Below are 21,915 nucleotides of genomic sequence, written 5' to 3' on the forward strand. Positions count from 1 at the left end.
TTATTCCTTGATAACTTTTAACACCCCCTATTAGCCCTACATTTACAAATGGGGACCAACTAATTAATAATTTGTGTCACTGTAATGCATCAACAATTTTTATAGAAAAATAACAAAATGAGTTCTTAATAAAATAAAGCTTAAATAACTAGCTGTACACAAATTTAATAGGAAAACTGTAACTTTAACAATCCAGGAGCATGAAGGGGATGTGGAAGTTTCTTGTGAACTACAGCATGTGATGGTAAACTTGAGATCATAACCAATGATATTTTGTATATTAATCTTTTTCAAGATCTGGAATTCCTCAATTGGCTGGTTTTTCAGACAAAGAACAATGAGGGGGAACTATTTAAAAAACAACATCTTTCTGATCCCTTCACTCCACTTCGCAGGAGACACGGCTAAAGAAAACAGACATGTGAACACTTGTCGGTTGGCATGTTTTTTTCCAATGGGTTTAGTTTGGCTGTTAATACTGGAGAGTTTATACAATCAGTATTAAAAGAACACAAGCTAAGTGTAATTACTTAGTTTTTTAAAGTTTTGTTTTCTCATTGTGGGGAAATTCTTGTTAGACTTCAATCTTCTAAATTATCTTCTTTAAGAAATTTAAATTCCAGTGGAGGTAGCCCTCCTTGTTGGATACACCACCAACCACCATTAAAAATGACGGGACCATTAGCCAGACCAGCACAACTTCCTGTGGACAGTACAGTCCATACTACACACACAAAGTACAAAAAAGTGAGTATTTTTTAGTACTTCCTCCTGCTGAGACTCTTCCCATCACTGGCAGTGTGTGTTCCCTACTGGCCCTTTCCTGTCAGTATTTCCACTGCCGGCATTGTAAGATTTGCTCCTTTAGCCAGAGATACTCGTGTATGTTTAAACTAAAGAAATAATGGGTACAACGTTTTTTTCATGGATTTTTTTTAGATTGTTTGGTGTGGTCCAGTGCTCGTCTCCATTGACACCCATTCAATAAGATACTTCATCTTCATGAAAACATGAAATTAAAACTTTTTCTTGGCTATCACTACAAACCACATGGAGTAAGTAACATATAAAGAATATTATGTTTAGGTGGAGTATTTCTTTCTATTAGTTCTTATGCCTTTGTCTAAAAACCTGATTAAATATAAAGAAGCATATTAAATAACCATCTTACCTGTCATCACCGCTGCCATGGTCTCTGTTGCTCCACTCACTAGCCGATAAGATCTGTCAACACCACAAACGCTTCATTTACCTGAAAAAATCTGCTGCTTTACAGAGCAAAATCCATTGTAACATAGAAGCAAGCTGTTAGTAAACACCGTACAGTCCCTCAGTAAAAACCAAAATCTAATTCCAAAATTGTTTAGCCTAATTCAAATGCAGTGCTGCTACTTTACACAGCACGACTGCCACCACCTTCCCCAGCAGAAAATCCATCTTTCATGGGAGCTCTGTTTCCATGTGCCACATCTAGAGTGCCAAACACCTCAAAAGTGTGTTACCTCATAAAGCAGCTGAAGTTTTAAACATTTTTTACAGGAAAACTGGCAGTGCATAATAGTGTGCACTTATATTGCAGCACCCCATACAAACAGTAAAACTTGTAGGAAGTCTTCGGGCTGAGAGGCATTATATTAATATTAAGTACAGTACAATCATTTTTGCTTTGAACCAAACTTGGGCTGTGTTGGTGTGAATCCTACAAAGGGAAGTTGTTGAGAACAAAGCACGGCTCGTTCAGTAGTCTTCTGTCCAACATGGGTACAAGGCGCATGAAGGCTGATGAATTAGGAGCTCTTTGCTTTTTCAACCGTCAGAGGCATATTGATGATTTGTCACTAGGTAATAATATAAAACTTAGTGTTGACTTTTTTCATTGAAAAAAATGTTTATTCTCAAAATGGCAATAATTTAGAAATCAATAGAAAAGTTGGGAAATATCCTCAGTTTTACATCATCTGGCTAAAATGTGCACGATGATTACATACTGATAATACAAATGGCTCCAGGAGATGAGTAAACTCTTAAAATCAAATCATGAGCAGATTAGTATTAAATGGACTGATTGTGTACTCTGTATTTCACATCAACAGTTTCTTCATTAACCTCACACTCAGCCAGAGTTGGGCACTGAGACGTCTGCACATCCCAAGTGTTCTGAAGATCTGAATCCAGTCTGGAAAAGTACAGTCTGAATGCTGTCATTAGCATTCCAGTTCGGGGAATGTCAGTACCTGGCAGGGAAAAAGATAAAAAATACAGATTTAGAAGCTAGCCATTCATCCATCTATTTTTCAAGATTCTTATTTCTAGGCAGACTCGCACAAAGCCACAATTTATCCTAACAGTAACACTTTTAGGCCATAATTCTCCATCGACTGGCACACATTAAGCAAAACAATCACCACCATGCTTTCCACTTGTCATGCATTAAAAGCGCTTGAAATTCTGTGCGTCTGATTCCTTCATCTGCATTGAAATATCGGGGCCAGAGCCCAGCAGCAGCAGCAGCATCAGGGAAGAAAGAACTGTGGACAGACACGAGAAAATCCTTCTGGACCAGATCAACTCAACAGCCACATCCACATCTCTAGGATATGGAAAGAAAACTCGAGTACCCATCGAAGAACTCCCAGAAGTAGGAGAGCATTCAGACAACACACAGATGGTGAGCAGACAGGGATTCAAACCAGCACTTTGCTCTGTGAGATGTGTCATCATGCCACAATTCCCAGATATACTTTGAATAAACTTAATCTTGAACGATAAGTGGATACACTAGGACCTGCCTTGGGACCTGCTGGGATTGGCTCCAGCAGACCCCCCGTGACCCTGTGTTAGGATATAGTAGGTATAATGGATGGATGGACAATAAGTGGATAGCCTTAAGCTGAATTATACTGTGCTTTACACGGATTGATAATGAGTGTATGCCATGAATGATCCTTAGCGATACTGATTGACTGGTACTTTCTCCACTAGGAGAGGCCAGCTTCTTAGTCGGAAAGCAGACGCCGAAGGGACCTCAAGTGACTTCTGGCTACCAAGGCAAGGATGTTACATTACACCACTTAGCCGCGGTTACACACTGCAAAGTTAGTTGATAAATTACAAATACAGTGGGCCCTTGACTTACGAACTCAATTCGTCCGCGAGGGCTGGTTGTAACTCAAGTTGGTTGTAAGTCCAGACTATTTTTCCCATAAGAAATAACGGAAATACCCATAATGTGCTCCGAACCTCCCACAGCAACACTTACTTAACCTTTTCATAATAAAAAAGGGTTGTTTAATGTGCATAACTTACCTAAACACCAATAATTTTTCTAATGTACTAACCAAAAAGTTATAAAAAGTGTCTAGCCTACCAGAAACAACAATTTCATACTGTACTCACCATTTAATTTGACATCTTTGGGCTGCAGGAAGGGAGGAGGAGGAGAATGAAACGGAAGGTGGTTATTGTTTAGAAGGAGCCTCCTTATGCAAATCTTTTCTTTGTAAAATTGTCGAGATGGTGGATTTCGACATGCTTTTACATATTAGCGAGATCGGTCACACGAATACCACTCTCATATTTCTGCACAATTTCCTTCTTCATTTTGATTGTGATCGCTGTTTCAAGTTAATAATGACAGTAGTCAAGCACTCAGTTCAAAGCTGGCCGTGTCGTGAACTGCTGTAATAATACACTCCAAGGCAAGCCGGTGCTGACTCAGCCTGATGACATCATCATGTGCCGCGCCAGCCCGCTAGCTAACATCCCTTAACAATCGCTTTCTTTACCTTCGTTATCTTCTCTTCCTTCCTTAGCAATTATGTGTCTTGCTTGCCATGGTCTTAATGAATTTTATATATAGATAAATCACTGCACTGACCGAAATTACGTCCACAAACACGTATCTGGGCTCCGACTGACGCTTACGAACGCTCTCGGCTGTTTGTTTACAATCGCACAAGCGGATACACGTGACTGCATTCGGGTCGTAACGCAAGATGTTGGTCATTAATCAAAACAAAAATTTTGGTCGTAAATCAAGTTGTTCACACGTCAGGCCAGTCGTATATCAAGGGTCGACTGTACCACTAATAATATTTTCATTACTAGCTAAAATAAGTGTGGATATTAATGGAAGATTAGGGAAGTTAGACAGTTTTTTCTTTTCATACAGTTCATAATTTATACATGTTGAAGGAATTATACATGTGGGAGCTGACTGTCTCTTATTTAAAATAAATAAATAAATATTTGTATTTTTCCCAAAACTTTAAATGCTTGAATTTCCTTTGCCATTTTCTTTTTATTTGTGTATAGTTAGCACAATGTATGCTGTTCTCTAGCAGTGCACACATGGTTGTACACAGTACTGAATGCCAAAGGGGAACCGTGACTTCAGTTCCACATTCACTAGTCTACACTTTTGTAAGAAATCTCTCCTAATGGGCAGACAAGCATAAGCAGCAGTGAGGTGAACTCTATACAACACATTAAAAAGAAACTCTCATGACAAAAGTTCATATACTTCTGCATTTCTAAAGTTTAACAGTAAAAAATAAAAGCCAGCTTACTAAGCAGGGATATAAAGTAAAAGTAACAGTAGAACATGTAGCTGTGGGGTCCAGGAGATCCCACTAACAAATAAGGTGAAGTATAAGAGCAGAGCGACAAATGGGTGCCACTAGTGGGCTGCTCTTACGAGTTTAGGCAGTTGCAATGAATCAATTTAATTGATTGGACACTCACAATAAAAATAAATCCCTTGCATGTTAAGATGTCATTAGCGTTACATGTTGTGCCTTGTGATGATATTCCCGCTGCTTTTGAAGAACTTGTGAACACCTTTAAACATAAACAAAGCATGTCCTGTCACTAAAGGAAATGTTATTTAAAAGTCTCTAAGGAAATGTTTCTGTGTATGGACTTGTATGGTAGCTGTATGTAGAAAGTGAGTCTGCAAGTTTTGTGAATATCACCCATAGTGCTGTGCGGTTTAGCCCGATTGGTGAGTTGATACTGACCCTGCCACTCTGCATTGATTAATGCAGCTTTGAATTTACTTATTATGTTTAAAGCTAGTGATTTGAAAAAATAAATCACACAAAATTCCTGATGTTGAATTATTTTTAGTAGTAAAGCATTTAATAAGCATTTAGACAAGTAAAGAGGTATATTGATGATTGTCTAGACAACTGTATGTGTTATTTGTTAAAATATCAGTCTGTAAAGTGCACACAAATACCTTACGACGTACAGTACATCATCTACCTAACCATCCATATTTCTAGTTATAACCTGACGTGGATTTTTGGTCAGACCAGTCACTCCAACTTGAAATCAAGATATGTCTTTTGATTAAAACTCACTAAAACGGGAACATTCCTACATTTGGGCGACTTGAGAGGAATTCATATGAACAGCACAAGAGAGACGGACACCAACATGTCTTTTGTAGCTACTCTGTGGATTTCCTGGACAACAGTAAGTAAATGTGTATGACTTTGTACTTCCCATCTAAGAGAGAGATCCCTGTCATATTCTGCTGTTGCATGCAACTCACTTTGATGAAAGGCTAATCACCAGCATTTCGTTTCAAATTAGAAATGCAGGAAAAATGTAAGCACAGCTTTTGGGGAGATGCCACTTAACAGAAAATCTGACAGTGACACAGCAAAGGCCTCTTAAGATTTTATGTAAGAAAGGCTGATGCCAAATACCAGCTTTACTCCCAGACATAATGCACCATTGTTGAAGAGTCAGCAAGAAAGCATGACTCACTGCAGAGTGGGTGAGGCAACATCAGAGCAGCGCGGTCACAGAAAGTGGGCAGCTTTCACGCCTCCCCCAGGCCATCTCGGGCTGTGGACACTTCTTTGACAGACTTATTTACGGCGTGTACCTACAGTAAACTGAACAGAGCGAACACATACCATCACCTTTACTGCAAAAAAAAGATTTATAGGTTATACGGTGGTATGCAAAAGTTTGGGCACTCTTGCTTAAAATGTCTGTTACTGTGAATATTTAAGTGAAGAAAAAGACGAACTGATAACCAAAAGGCATAAAGTTAAACATGACACATTCTTTAATATTTTAACCAAGATTACATTTTTATTTTCATCATTCACAGGTGCAAAATACCAAAAAAATAAAAAGGCCTGAAGCAAAACTTAGGGCACCCAACATGGTCAGTGCTTGCTAACACAGCTGATAAACACTTTTTGTAGCCAGCTAAGAGTCTTTCAGTTCTTACTTGGGATATTTTCGCCCATTGTTCTTTGCAAAAGGCTTCTAATTCTGCAAGATTCTTAGGCCGTCTTGCACAAACTGCTCTTTTGAGATCTCTCCTCACTTGAAAACGCTTTGCTGTCTTCTTATAGCCGCCTTCTGTTTTGTAAGCATCAATTCTTTTATTTTTTTCAGTGTTAGGCAGCTGCTTAGAGGAGCCCATGGCTGCTGATTGTTGGGATGGTTTGAGGAGTCCAAGAATTTATACAGCTTTACAATTTGCATCAGTTGGGGCTTCCGAAGACCAAGGTCTGAGACCACCTTGGGAAAAATTATCCAAGACCTCAAATATCTTGAGGTGCCCAAACTTTTGCAAGGTCGATCCTTTCATTTTTTTAACTGTACAATTGTACAGATTAAAAACAATACAGTAATATTGCATAAAATGTCATCTTCAACTTTATGCCTTTTGGTGATCAGTTCATCCTCTGCTCCCTTAACTATTCACACTCACAGACATTCTAAGCAATAGTGCCCAAACATTTGTATGCCACTGTATTTAGTATAGGCACCTGCTGCCACATCACTTAAACGTTCTAGATTTTAAATATCGGTCTCTGCATATTTCCATCACAGGGTCCCTGCAACAGCGAGTACAAGGCAGGGAATATCAGCAGTCTCTTCCTGGTCACGCACATCGCCCAAGGCCAATACAGATTCATCATTTTACATCAAACACCAAAAAAATACCACACTGGCATGGAGGGAACTGGCAAACAGTGACTGGGGCAGGATTCTGATTTAGCATCTTGGAGCAGAGGGGCACCACTGCCACTGTAACATACTAAATAAGAATACTTTGACAAACCTAATTTGTTCCGATATATTTGTGTTGTTATGCTAAAGCTTTGAATTTCAGCTCATTTATGCCATTAACAGAGCTGAGCTGCACACAAGCAGCAGTGATTTAATTCATTTTATTTTCTCCCCGAGGATAATGCATTCACTTTTGTTTAACTGTTATGATTATGATTAGAAATGAGGAAAAAAATTGTATACAGAATACTCGCCTTTTATGTTTTAAAATGCAGTCCTCATTGTCAGGGTGTGGCTTCAAACTTAAAGGGGTGACAGAGTTGCGTCGCGGTAGGTACTGCTGCTGCCTCGCACTAAGTGAGCCATGGTGCGCATCTCGAGTGCTCCTTCCATGGAGTTTGGTGTTGTTATTTAATGCTGACCACCATCCGCATCTCACATGAGTTTATAGGCATGAGACTAAAAGTTTTTCTCGGCCATCACCACAAATCCCACAGTAAGTATGTTTAAAAAATAAAAAGCGCAGTATTGCTTTAAATTTCCCACAAATGCACAATTATATGTAAGACACAGCATTTAAATTGACAAAAACAATTTCCTTCATTTAAAGGATTTCTATGTGATGTTTAAAAAAAAAAAAACAGGAATAAGACCTTGGCAGCAAACTGAGGTGCAACAAGGAAAATAAGGCAAAGAACTGACTAAGAATTAACAGAGCCATATGACTCATGATGTTTTAGTTGTTTATATGAGACGTGGTAACCCATCTGTGATTTCTGTTCTTAAATGAAATGAACAGGATATGCAGAATTGCAGCCATCATTTAAATCAAAGTTTTCTTTCATTTAAGAAATGGGGTTAGTGTAGCTGATGACTGGCTGTGTATGAATGTTGGTTTTTGCTAGGAGCCCAGTGCTGCTGGGATAGATCTGACCCCCGAAACCCCAAACAGAAAGTGGATGGTCGACATATGCACTTCTCTATGGACATGAAGTGGGTTTGAGAAAAGATGAATGAATTTTATCATTGTTAAATAAAAAGACAATTATATTGTACGTATACAGCAGCAGAACCTCACTTTGGCTTTGCTTTGTATTAACCAGCACCATCTTGACATGCTGTACACATGATGATAAAGTTTGGCATTTTGCATCAGCCTTTTTTATATATATATATATATATATATATATATATATATATATATATAAAAAAGGTGGGTACAAATGGCTGCTATATTTTGGGATTGTTTAAGTTTTGAAGCCACTTTAGCAGTCACTAGCAAACAGTTCAAGTCCCTTTTTAAAGTGAACTCCAGTGACAGGAGGCTGATTTATGCTTCACATGTGCTGGGTTGAACACACTTTAAACTGTGGGGCCATAGTGGGCCGACTATCCAGAGCTCAGTTGCTGATTTACCTGACTACAGCCGCTACATGTAATTCCCAATAACTTAGCCAGTTGAAGCATTGAGCGACACGCTTTGTAAATTGCCTTTGGATTTTCATTTTGGTTCGCAGGAGCACACACACTAGCACCGCACCAGATGACTGCAGAGCTGATTTCAGGCTATTTTTTTTAATCCAAATATGTAGCAAAGTGAATTAAAAAGCACTTGATCACATCTGCCTGCTGACAGCAATCAGGATGAAATATACAGTAGGTGTCATTGGAACCTGACAGAAAACAAGAACTGTGGTTGTGACTTTACGTCAACTTGTCTACCATACACTGAGCTGTGAGCAGGGCTATTGTACTTTGTTAGTTCGTCATCATTCTCATTGTAAAAAGTACTGCATAGAGACTACAGTGTATTTAGAAGTTATTCAGACCACTTCACTTTCTGCACACTTTCTTGTGTCGTAGGTTTAAATTTAAATAAATAAATGCGACCTTTTCCTATTAGTCTCCACCCAATAACCCACAATGTCAAAGTGAAGACATGTTTTCAGAAAGGTTTGCAAACTTTGATTAAAAATCAAAAACTGAACTCTCTCCTTCATTTAAGTACTCAGATCCTCTGCTGTGGCTCTCCAATTTGTGGTCAGCTGCATAATGCTTGCTTTGATTCTCTCCAAGATGTGTCTAGAACTTGATCAGTGTCCACCAGTGGCAAACTGAATTGACTGGATGTCATTCAGAAAGGCACACGTGTACCTGTGTAGAAATAAGGTCCCACCATTGACACTGTATGTCAGGACACAAACTAAGCTATGAAGTCCAAGGCACTCTCTGTAGACCTCCGCGTTCAAATTGTGGCAAGGCACAGTCAAGGGTAAGGGGATAAAAACCATTTTTAAAGCTTTGAGCTTTCCCAGGAACTCAGTAATTGTGAAACTGAACAAGTTTGGAACCATAAGGACTTTGTGAAGATTTGGCGGCCTGGCCAAACTGAATAACCGGGCAAGGAGGAGCTTGGTCAGAGAGGGGACCAAGAACCAAATGGTCACTTTATTAGAGCTACAGAAGTCATTTGCTGAGATGAGAGAACCACTGGAAAGACAGCCATCTCAGCAGCACTCCATCAATCAGGCAGTTAAGGTACAGTGCTTAGATCGAAGCCACGTTTAAGTAAATCGCATGACAATTTAAAGGACTCTGACATCCCGAAGAAAAAGATTCTCTGGTCTGATGGGACAAAAACTGAACTCTTTGGACAGAACTCCAAGTTACTGTTTCTGGTGAAGACCAGGCACTACTCATCAGCTGCATAATACCATCCCTACGATGAAGAATGGCTATAGCAGCATCACTGCTAATGGGTGTGCTTTTCAGTGGCTGGGACAAGGAGACTGGTCAGAGTTGAGGGAAGAATGAATGCAGCCAAATAGAGAGAGATCTTTGAAGAAAATCTCCAGAGGTGCACACAACCTCAGACTGGGATGACAGTTCATCTCTCAGCACAGCAATGACTCAAGGCCAACATTGAAGACAATGCTGGAGTGGCTTCAGGACAAGTCTCTGACTGTCCATGAGTGGGCCAGACTTAAACCCTATAGAAGATCTGTTGAGAGACCTGAACATGGCAGTTTACTGACACTTCCCCCCTAATCTAATGGGTGTTCAATGCGTGTACAAACCTACCCAAGAAGAATTGAAGCAATAATTACTGCCAAAAAAGTTCACCAAATTAGGGAATTGTGTGTTTAAATACTTCTGTGAATGAAAAATTTCATATCTTGATTTTTAATAAATTTCTAAACACTTCACTTTGTTATTATGGCTTTTTGAGTGTAAACTTAAAATCCTTTTCCCTATGGGGTTTGAAAGTTCACCTCATGCCTGTGTGGGTGTTTTCTCAAAGATAAACAAGCCAGCTAAATGATACGCTCACCTGTGTCTTCATGTGTTGCATCTCCTCGACAAGGGCATTCCTTTCTCTGAGAAGCTCATTCTGCTTTTTCAGGAGTTCCATCACATGCTGAGAACTTGAATTGCAATGCTTATCAAGCTGGAGCAGCCTAGAAAGAATATAAGAGCTGGTTAAAACATCGGGTTAATCCTAAATCCTATAAAAGAACATTATGACCAAGAAGTTATTTTCACTTTATCAGTCCACAGGACTCATTTCCAAAATGCATCAGGTTTCTGTAGATGCTCATTTACAAGCTTCAGGTGCTACATTGTGTAGTTAAGATACAGGAAAGGTTTTCTTCTGCTGACCCTACCATGCATGTTCCTCTGGTCTCTCCATTGGTACGATAGCATCTTTATAGTCTCACTGAGACAGAAGTATAATACATACGGTTGGAGACAATCATGAGTGAACTGTGTTTCAAAATTGGTGGAAACAATTAGGCGGCTCACTGAGGGTCACATTTCTGAACCAACCCAATGCCTCATGAAGGTGGTATTCAAAGTAGGGGTGGTCATTTTGAACTGCAAGTGTAGAATGGTGCTCGTTAACCTGGTCTGACAGAGAACTTTCTACAGCCAAAAAGTCTCCTAAAAAGTCCCCTATTGACCCTATAAATGTGCCATTTGTATGAAGAGCACATTTCATGTGTTAAAAATAAACATAACCTGCTGCCCTTGGGCGGCACGGTGGCGCAGTGGTAGCACTGCTGCCTCGCAGTTAGGAGACCCGGGTTTGCTTCCCAGGTCCTCCCTGGGTGGAGTTTGCATGTTCTCCCCGTGTCTGCGTGGGTTTCTTCTGGGTGCTCCGGTTTCCTCCCACAGTCCAAAGATATGCAGGTTAGGTGAATTGGCGGCTCTAAATTGGCCCTAATGTGTGCTTGGTGTGTGTGTGTGTATATGTGTCCTGCGGTGGGTTGGCACCCTCCCCGGGATTGGTTCCTGCCTTGTGCCCTGTGTTGGCTGGGATTGACTCCAGTAGACCCCTGTGACCCTGTGTTCGGATTCAGCGGGTTGGAAAATGAATGTTGCCCTTTCTGTAAAGTCTTTCTACCTTGTCATTTGAAGACTAGTAAAGTAAATGATACATTGCTGCAGGTGCTGTGTGTGCTTTTGGTTGTACAGTTAGGGCAATAGTATTGGAGTCGATGTGAGATTGAAAGAATTGGCAGCTAGGTTTATGATAATATGAATTGCAAAATATGCATTCAAAGTAAATGGTGCATAACAACCAGTCAAAAAGAAACAAAAAGGACAGTCATTAAGAGAGCTGATAAAGAAGAGTCACAGGAGATGCAGATTTCAGTACTCAAAACGCCGAAATTAATAAGTGTGCCTAATGATGACACCACTCCAACAGACCATAGACAAGGCTGCTCAGCACATCTAAACAAACAACTAGAGTACATTAACATTACCGTCTAACTGCACAGTAAACCTGCCATGCCAGAATACAGTTGCAGTATTTTAACATGTAGTATATCCACAGTGCTAATATGAACTCTATTTGCTGTTATTACACGATATAGTTACGCAGTAGTCAAAATGACCTAAAGATACTGTAGCAGACAGACGCACTTCTCAAATGTGAGGGGCCAAGTGTCTGCGGTGGTCTATCAGTATCTTCTGTGACACACTAATTTCAGTATACACATTAATCATTACATAGAGTTCCTGAATTGATTACAGCAATTTTAACTTTATATTTTATCTCAGTGTCAAGCCTTTTGTTCAGTTTCTATTTCTCTTATCTTTTCATAGTTATTTTACAAATTTGTGTAACCCATGAGTAGCAACTGGACACTGCACCCCCAAACGTTTAAAGTGCACAGACTGTGGGGAACTAGTGGTGGGTGTTTTATGAAGAAACCCTGAGGGTGGAGTCTTTTCAGAAGCAGATTTTACCTCACTGACTTCAGACTTTTTCATGAGTTGTCACCAGGCGTGTATTCTTGTTTGAGAATTGGGTCTGGCCCTGTGAGACAAGCCACTACATGACGCATGATAAGCTAATCACCGATACTCACACTCTAGCTTACTCCTCTAAATACTACTCAGGTACATGGTTGTTTAATGGTGCTTTAATGTTCAATGGGCATTTTTGGAGTGCCCACTAGTGAATGATCTTACTACCCTTTTGTAATCATGTGAATTTAGAGTCAACTTTTGGAAGAAACACAAGTTCTCTATTCATTTATTACTGACTTCATGCAAAAAGAAATGAAAAATCAAAATTATTTTCTTGAAAATAAAACTCAAATGAAACATTTTCAATCAGTATCGCATCACTTCAAAGTTTGACCACAAAAAGGATGTAGTGAGAAGTCAATCAAAATGACACCTTTTATTGGCTAAGTAAAAGATTACAATATTGGTTCATTTTGCTCGACTTCTCACTACATCCACAATGGCTAACACAGTACAACACCCTAGTACTACCACAAAAAGGTTCACGTTTGCTAACTTGGTGGTTATTTTTTTTTAATGTTACTGAATTAGGTGAAACGTAAAAGTGCCAGGCTGAGCAGACCAGACCAACCTATCCTCAAGTGCTTCTTGGGGAATTCTCAGGCCAGCCAGGAAATTTAACCCCACCACAGCATTTTGGGATTGTCTTTGGGAGCTCTTCTGTCAGTGTGAGGGATGTTCAGAGGCACCATCACTTCCTCTCAAAACAGTTGTACTAATTTAATCGAAGTTTACATTTGAAAGTCACTTTGTACAAAGCAGCAGTCATTAATGGTGAGTAACAATAGTGATGAGTCATTTTGTGTCATTCTCACAGATGCTATTTGAAGCTTTGATTTGCTGGAACATTTAATACATTTAAGAAATGGCTGACGCTGGCAGAAAGCAATGAGTTTGAGAAGCTAACACCCACTCAGAGTGAGGAGCCGGAGTTTGTGTCCCAGTATTTTTTTTTTTTAAACTGTAAGTCCTTCATAGTGCAATACACACAAGAGGTGGAAAAGATTAAAAATGAAATCTTTTATGTCCCAATTCCATTAAGATGGCAAGTGTCACCAGATGGGACATTCAAACTATTATTTCATTTTTCACTCTACTTGTCCTGTTAAGGGGTTTGACAACATGCCTAGCTGAACTAGTCAACCCTGTCCTCAGCAATTCCCCTAACACCTTCTAGGGAATTCCCAGGGCCTTCCATGAAAATCAAAAGGTATCACCTCAGTCTTCCCCTAGGGCCATGCCTGATATATCCTGTGTGACGGGTGCTCAGGTGTTATCTCAGCTGCATCCACATACAGCCTCAACTGACTTCTCTTGATCCAATGTAGCAGCAGTTCTGCTCCAAGGTCCTCCTATATAACCCAATTGCTTACCCCATTGTGCATAGGGAGGCTAGCAACCCTACACAGAAATCTCAGTTTGGCCAGCTGTACACCTGACCTCATTCTCCCAAATCACTACCCACGGCCTATGACCATAGATGAGGATGTAAAATGTAATTGCCATCTTCATCCACAGACCTTGCTCCTGCTTCACTACCACAGTGCAGTACACTGTTTGAAAATCTATTGCTATGCTGATTCATTAGTCCAAAGTGCACCAGAGATCACAAGCTGATGAGGTCAAGGCAGCAACATTATCTGCAAATAGCACAAACCTAGTCCTTAAGTTCTGCAAAATGGATACTCTCCAGTCCTTGGCTGTGCTAGTGATAATCCTTCCCATTCAAATCATGAAAAAAGACGGGAGATAAACAGGTCCCTTGTTGGAGTCCATCATCCACATTAAATGGTCTCAAGTTGACACCAAACACAACTCTCACTCTACAAAAGCAGAAACAAAATGAAATGCAACAGTTGTCTCAGAGTCTCTTAAATCGCCTTCCACAAGATGCTGTGGGGTACACAGTCATAAGCTTTTTCCAAGTCAACAAAATACAAGATGCCAGAATGGAAAACTCCCATGATCTCTGAAATATCTGGTCAGGGGCAAGAGTTAGTCCACTGTTCCACAGCAAGGACAGAATTCACAATGTGCTGATAAGCCTAGGAGACATCTCTCCTACCCTTTGAGTTATTAAATGGTTTAATTAGAGCCTCACTGAAACTGTCCAAAAGACAATCTCCCTGACCTCACCAAACTCCACCCACACACAGGCTTTCCCTGTTACAGCTGATCCCTTCTGGGTTTGCTGGTACCAGTAAAATCTGGAAACCCTCTTGTTAACAGTGCACAAGAAGTCCTCGGTCTTCAACTTGATTCAGATATACCAGTATGTGTCACCAAGCTGCAGCAGATGATTCAAAATGCAGCTGCACTTCTGGTGCTTAGCCAACTGAGGTGGGCACATGTCCCTCCTCATTTCTGATCACTGCCTTGGCTCCCTGTAGCTTCATATATTTATTGAAATCCTTGATTGTTGCCTATAGAGAAATTAACGGGTCAGTATATATACTGGGGCACTTGTGGGGTTCAATGCTCCTACTCAACCATTTAGGTCTGTTGTTGAACAGCATCTAGTGATGTCTCCTCTGCATGGCATCAGATATCAATCCAGACTCTTTTCATATGTTGCTCCTATTTGTTGGAATGAGCAGCCCACCTCCATTTGAAATTCTAATTCTCTCAATTTGTTTATGAAGTGTTTGAAAATTATTGTTTGGTGAATTTCTGTCTAACTGAATGTTTTGTAATCTAGAAACTGTAGCTTTCTTGTATTTTCTTCTGAGCTCTTTGCTTGTTGATGATCAATTCTGTCACCTTGTTCTATAGCACTTACTCGATAATAGATAAAAGCCTCAAAGCAATCAAATAAATCTAACTATAATTTACATGCTCCTTTACCTCTGGTGCCCACCAACAGGTTTATAGGGATACCAAAATTAAGTTGTATTAGCCACAACTCCTTGAGCCACCTCCAGGACTGAGGTCTTGAACACAGTCCATTTTAGGTCCCCAACCTCTCCCAAAATGCAGGAGAAGCTCTTCCAAAGGCAAGAAATTAACTCATCCTGAATGGAGGGAGGTATCTCTTAGTCTTTCCTAGCATACTTTACCATTACTAACCATTCTTCAGTGCTCCAGGAGTGTCTAGAGAGTGCTCTATCCATCTGTACCAGCTCACCATCCTCCCCCTTTATCCCAGTGTTCAGGAAATACAGCCTGTAAAACTGCAGCTAAATCATTTTGAATGCATAGTTATTCTGTAGCAAACCTATACCAATCTAAGTGGCTACCACAGCTCACTCATTCCTCTTTCCCTACTGCTGAAAATGTGTAAAGGTGGAAATCTGGGTTCAAAAACAACTGCCAAAGTCTGAGATTTTACTACTACTTCTCAGGGGACATTTATCCATATGGCAGACTTTCTGGTAAATGATATGCCACTACTCACTTGTTAACGACACTCTAAGACAAGGATACACACATAAACTAAGATTGAGAAGTGATGTTTGGTACTGCTGTAGTATTGTACAACACAGTATTAGAGTATACACATGTATTAATGTGCCTGAGGATCCTGTAAGTCTTACATTCCCATGTTAACTCAACAATGCCGTGCGTGCTGGTTTATAGATGTAACCTGTGGTTGGGTACAGTGGAGATAAAAACTTTAGAGTGCAGTATTATAAACTGTTGCACAAGTCCTAAGCAAGAATAAGATGGGGTGAATGACAACATACTTGTTGAATTGTGTTCATTATGTCATTTCAAAACAGCTTAATCAGAGACACAGGGCATCTGAGGTGAAATACTGAACTGCAACATTCATCCATTTGTAAAGTTTAAGTTTGCATTACAGGATTTTGTGGTTTGCAATTCCTAGGTTACAAAACATTCAATTAGGCAGAAATTCACCAAACAACAGTTTTCAAACACTTCATAAACAAATTGAAAGAATTAGAACTTAAAATGGAGGTGGGCTGCTCATTCCAACAAATAGGAGCAACATATGAAAAGAGTCTGGATTGATATATGATGCCATGCAGAGGAGGCTTCACTAGATGCTGTTGTTCAACACACCTAAATGGTTGAGCAGGAGCATAGAACCTCACACGTGCCCCAGTATATATACTGACCCGTTAATTTCTCTATAGGCAACCATCAGGCTAGCACAGCAGAAAAAAAGCAGCATTACTTATGTACATGATGTATTTTCTAGACTATGTCCTAGCTATGGATTTCAAGATGTGTAATTGTGGTTAAAATGAAATTCAGTTTTTATTGAGTTCTTAAATGCTTTCAGTTTATTATGCTTTACTGCTACTGTTTTATATTGGAAAGCTGCAAAGAATTCTGATTCTCTTAGTGGATGGACTAGATTTTCCCAGGCAATTCCGAAGTCTTCTGAGAGGATCAAGCAGGAATGCATACTCCTGCCTATCCCACGTGCTCATCCTCTAACCCTGAGCTGCACAAACAACCCTACTGCTCCTTACCCTGGCAAAATATGGGCTCACATACACCCAAGCACATCAGCAACACTCATGCAAATATCTCATCTGATGAAAATGTACAACTGCCAAATGTTTACTGGAAGCTAAGCAACAGAGACTGCCTCATAAAGTCAAAAACAAAATGACTTTGGCTTCGCATTAATTAGTGCTGGCAGTGCCCCCTCAAACATCTGGCACCCCATACTCGGGCGCGTGTGCACAAAATCCGCTCATGCTCGCTGTATAGGTGGAAGAATGAAATTATATTTTCATGCTGAATAATTCATTGGTGGCACTGAATAAAAGTTCAGAGCTAGTGAAGCATTTATATTGTGTTGGGCTCTGGCTACAAGGCCATTTGTTTATCATTCAGAAGCCCATGGCCAGACTGGCTTCCACTCACTTTATAATGTGGGCAGACCAGGACAGGAGGGTCCATGAAATGTCTGAGTTTTGAAATTCTATATACATCTTACCTCAGGACTTACATTACCCACAGAGTGGTGTCAAACTGAGCTGACAATAATAGAGCAGTGATCAGTTTAAAATCTGAACTGCCGTATGCACTTATCCACCATCCACGTATCCACCAGTGCCTATGACCCTCCATGTCAATGACAGTGTACATGAAGTGCCTTATGTGATTCTTTTCCTTTGACTTGTACATTTCATTTGTTAGCACTGCTGTGAAGTTTTCACATTCTCCCTTTGCCTGTGTGAGCTTTTCTCTCACATCTGAAAAACAAACATATATGATAAGATAACTGGTTTCCCTAGCATGTCTGGGTGTGCATTGTGATGGACTTGGACGTAGGTTCCGGTTACACCATTACCATAAATTTAGATTTAAGCAGATTTGGTAATGAATGTTTGGATTATGCACATCCTCTTCCCAGTTATACATTAACACCCAGACTGAAACAAGACGGGTTACAATCATGGCTGCAGGACCAGAATGAGCTTGTGGGAGGGAGGCCACAGCTAAAGTGGTCTCAAAAGTACCTCTTGAATATTTCTAGCCCAGAACTGCCTGGTGTTGGCTATGCAAACAAAATCATGAAGCCCTTTTTAAATACTATTAGCCAATTCACTTTGGTGACTGTCTTCTTTCCCTGGTCTCTCAAAGTCCAGAATGTTGTCACTTTATATTCCATGCTGCTACACTGCAGTGATACCAGGTCATCCACAGTACCAGGTTATTAGCCTGCTTCCCAAAAGTCAGGAAGTAATTGGGATGTCCTGCAAAGTCAGCCTGCCATATGACTTGGAAGCCACTATTGTGCCACACAAGCTATCCCTAACACCACCTTCTTCTGAAAGCAGAAATACTTCTATGGACTTGGTGCCAGTTTAATATCCTGGCTTTCTTAATGGATTAGTTTCCAGGTCCGCAGCCATGTGACAGTAGTGCTGATTTGCTCCATGTTTTGAGTGATGGTCAAGGACGTCCCTAGAGAAGACTAAGGTAAGCCTAGTAATTTCTTTGCTCACGGACTTCTTGCTACTGGCATACTTTTGCCACAGACACTCGGACAGACATGCCAGAGGAACAGATGCTGGTGATGTAGGTTGCCAGTCGTCATCTGTTCTCTTTTCCCACAAGTGCCAATGAACAGCAGATACACGTCGGCAGATAATGAGAATAAAGCTCAGCACTGAGTATCGAGGCCTTTTTAAGCACCACAAGCAAAATAGAACATAACTGTGCAGTAAGAACTGTGGACTGGCGTAGAAAACCTCCATACTGTGCTAACAAATAACACACATTTTCAAACAATCTTTTTCATTTTTTGTGACTACTGGAATGAAACAGAGAATGCCAAAGACTTAATTTCTACCTTCAAACTAGTGAACGATGCATATCTAAGAGACTTACTGTTGTAGTGAACACTTCACAGCAGTGTAATCATGGAATTAATTTTATACATTTGCCTGGCTGTGGCTCCCATAATTCCTCACACTTGTGTCAGTCAAAAAAGTTTCAGTATTCAAAAACTTCCACCGCTGTGTCTGGTCCCACTGAAATTTTTAAGCTAAAATATTTAAAGTGACAGTAATCTGCAGTAAATCCTAATGACTCTATTTAGGAAATTATTCAGCACAAAGTTCCTCTCCCTGCCACTCTCCCTAAAAGGACATAAACGAGGTTCAAGTTTGAGGCCTTCACATTGCGGAACATTTCATTCAGCCAATGGGACTAAAGAAGAACATCTCCAGCCCAGTGGCCAATCATGCTTCTATCTTGAGGGTGCTTCTCCTGCAACACCAGGCTCTGTCTATTGGCTCTGCTCTAGCCTTCTCTCCCAATACACTTCATGATGGAACGTTCTTGAAAATATAGGGGTTGTTTTAAGGACAAGTAACTGGTAAAATTTCAAAGTTAAAATGAAATCAAATAGAAAGGATATTTTGAAATAAATCAGTTATAAATATCATTAATAAAAATATTCAGACATACTAAAAAGCGTTAGTGTTGCAAGCAATAGCACTTAAAAACTGAAACCACAGTGAGGAGAAAATCTAGCAAGACTACGTAAAACAACAAACCATTCAGAAAAATGATGATACAAGGAGATGTTGCTAAACCTACCAAAATGCAACACCCTCCATGATTACCGAGATGGAAAGTTTTGTTCATGTTTTGTGATGTCCAAGATTACGTAAAAGAGACATGAAACAAAACAGCAGAACTGAAGGAGAGGCCATTCTGGGTTTGACCAGTAATAAGTGAAAATGTAAAGCCTGTCATGTTGTCTCAATCTTTTTGTTAGGCACTGAACACTCAAGCTAACTTTACAGCATAACTTTACAGCAAAGGTGGAAGGCAGTGGATGGATGTATGGATGCATTAAACTATTTCCTAAGGAAAATCCAGCTTATAGAAAAGCTGAAGAAATATACAAATATTATAACAAATGACCACCCCTCTCCAAACACACACACGAAAAAGAAGAAGTGTTACTAGTCCAGTCCCGTCGGTCATTTATCTCCAAAAACTTCTAGCAGTGCACCACCTTCGCAGCCACAAGGTTAGAGGCTCTTTGGTCTGGCAAGATTAATAACCAGTTTGTTGGTTTTGCTGAACTGTAGACCATTCTTTTTGCACAAAGTTCACCACCTGACTTCTATTCCTCTGTGTCCACTTAAAGTCTTGCAACATTTTATTGTATAAATCTAACAATTCAATTCAGAAACAGCTAACACCTACATAAATGATGCTCAAATTTGGTCCTAGAGGGACACAGTGGCTGTAGGCTTTTATTACAATTCAATTGCTCAAGTCAGTTCTTGTCAATTAGTGAATTTATTTAATTTTATGACTTGTAAGTATTTCACTCTACCATATCAAGTCATTCTTATGCTTCTTCCATTTCAGGCAGAACACCTGTTTAACAAGAGACGACAGCCATGGACACTGAGCAAATGTTCAGCTTTTGTTAAGTGGCATGTGTTATGGTTTGCCCCAGACCAACCCCATGACTCATCTATAATTGTCTGACTCCCAGTTTTACCTACCCCATTTTTCCTTCTGCTACCATTTTGTGAATTCTGTTCTGTTCCCTATTTTCTCTGCTTGTATTTAAACTTTTATTTATTTTGTATGTTTTCATATCTGCTCCTCTTTGAAGACTCTTTAAAGTCTTGAGGTGTCTGCAAGCTTCCAAAAGCCTCTGTTGAGCAATATGGTCCATGCAAGAGTTCAACAGTATCTTGCTGTACCTACAACTTGCTAAGCAACATGTAAAGTTCACTTTAAAGTCCACTGAAGTTAATCATGATACTGAAATTAGCAATTAAGAACACACATGGTCAGTGTGAGAAAAGAATATTAAAAACATAGATACAGTTCTTCTTTAATAAGGCAAAACATTTACAGAGACATAAGTGATCTACATCAAAAGTCTCTATCAGCCAATTACAGACAACAAGAAGCACCGAGTAACATTTATGAAATGTGGTCATAAACTAGTATGTTATTGGATTGCTTTATAACTTCACTGAGTGTCATTCGAGATAAGACTAAGATAACAAAGAGACAAGTACTTCATCTTTGATGGTGGGGGCAGACAGATGTCTTGTGTGTGACTGCAACTAAGATGGTGCCGCCGTCTGTCAGCTGGAACTGGCTGCACTCACTGGACACAAGCTTTGGCAAAGTCCGTCCGGCAAACTCAGGCCCAGGGGCTCAGCTGTAGACATGCTTTTGTGTAAACACAGCTTGTTGTCGCTTGCCTGGCACATGGGCCGTACTCAGCCCCACCACCTCAGGGACACTTGGAGACGAGTCAGAGCGCACAGGGCTGCCATCAAACTAAGGGATACTAAATTTAAATTAGACAAAAGGAAACGTGCACTAAAGCTACTTTAAACACGTGGCAACATATGAGTAGACAACCGTTCTGATAACATCAAACAAAATTGGACAAAAAATGCAAAAGTAACTCCTTTACAGTTGTTTAAGTTGACTATGTATTACTCCAAGGGAACCAGAGCAAGTAGCCACATCACAAAACCATTTAATCAAATCTACTGTCCATATCCATTTTTTACATACACTTTTCCCATTAAATGGGCTGCAGAACCTAAATGCATGCAGGGTTAGGGTTATCTTTCTGGAATACCGATCAGCTAGTGACATTGCACATATGTGTAAATGTTTATGGCATAAATTATTCACGCGTGTGCAAAATGGATTGGGTAGCTCCGTAAGTGTGAGGTGGAGTACGCCAACAGTTAGCATGCAACACAAATCGGGCAGATAGCATAGATCCGATAGTGATATCCCCATCTGTTGTGGCTGCTACGTCATGCAGGCTTCAGAAAACATTACAGGGTACTGGGGAAAAAAAAGTATGTCTAAGCTGGCCACACAGCACACTGTCAGGTAGACGTTCTGTGAAAATGTCAGTAGAGAACTCTGCAAACTTGCTGTAAAATCCAATTGGCAATCAACCTTAGTTGGGATAAAACCAGAACTAAAACCAGGCCTGTACACTTGTGAGGCCACAGCATTAAACAACTGCACAATACTCCTGTCCTCAAGAGCAAATAATATACAGTAAGAGTCTGAAATTTAAAAGAAAATCTTTGGGTGTTGAAGTCATAACACTATGCAGCA

At 40.0% G+C, this 21,915-nt stretch overlaps 1 protein-coding gene across 4 annotated transcripts in view; it reads right to left on the reverse strand.

Moving 5' to 3' along the window:
- Window positions 1-1,863: 1,863 nt before the first annotated feature.
- sdccag8 (SHH signaling and ciliogenesis regulator sdccag8) overlaps window positions 1,864-21,915 on the reverse strand; it is a 186,361-nt gene continuing 166,309 nt past the window's right edge. For all 4 annotated transcript variants that reach the window (XM_039738727.1, XM_039738726.1, XM_039738725.1 and 1 more), the window contains 2 exons: window positions 10,373-10,499; window positions 1,864-2,234 (listed from right to left, as the gene is read on the reverse strand). In XM_039738727.1, the coding sequence (XP_039594661.1) occupies window positions 2,205-2,234; window positions 10,373-10,499 (157 nt within the window). In that variant the 3' untranslated portion in view covers window positions 1,864-2,204. The remainder of the gene's footprint in view (window positions 2,235-10,372; window positions 10,500-21,915) is intronic.

This window comes from Polypterus senegalus, chromosome 16 (genome assembly GCF_016835505.1).
Source record: "Polypterus senegalus isolate Bchr_013 chromosome 16, ASM1683550v1, whole genome shotgun sequence".
Taxonomy (NCBI): Eukaryota; Metazoa; Chordata; class Cladistia; order Polypteriformes; family Polypteridae; genus Polypterus; species Polypterus senegalus.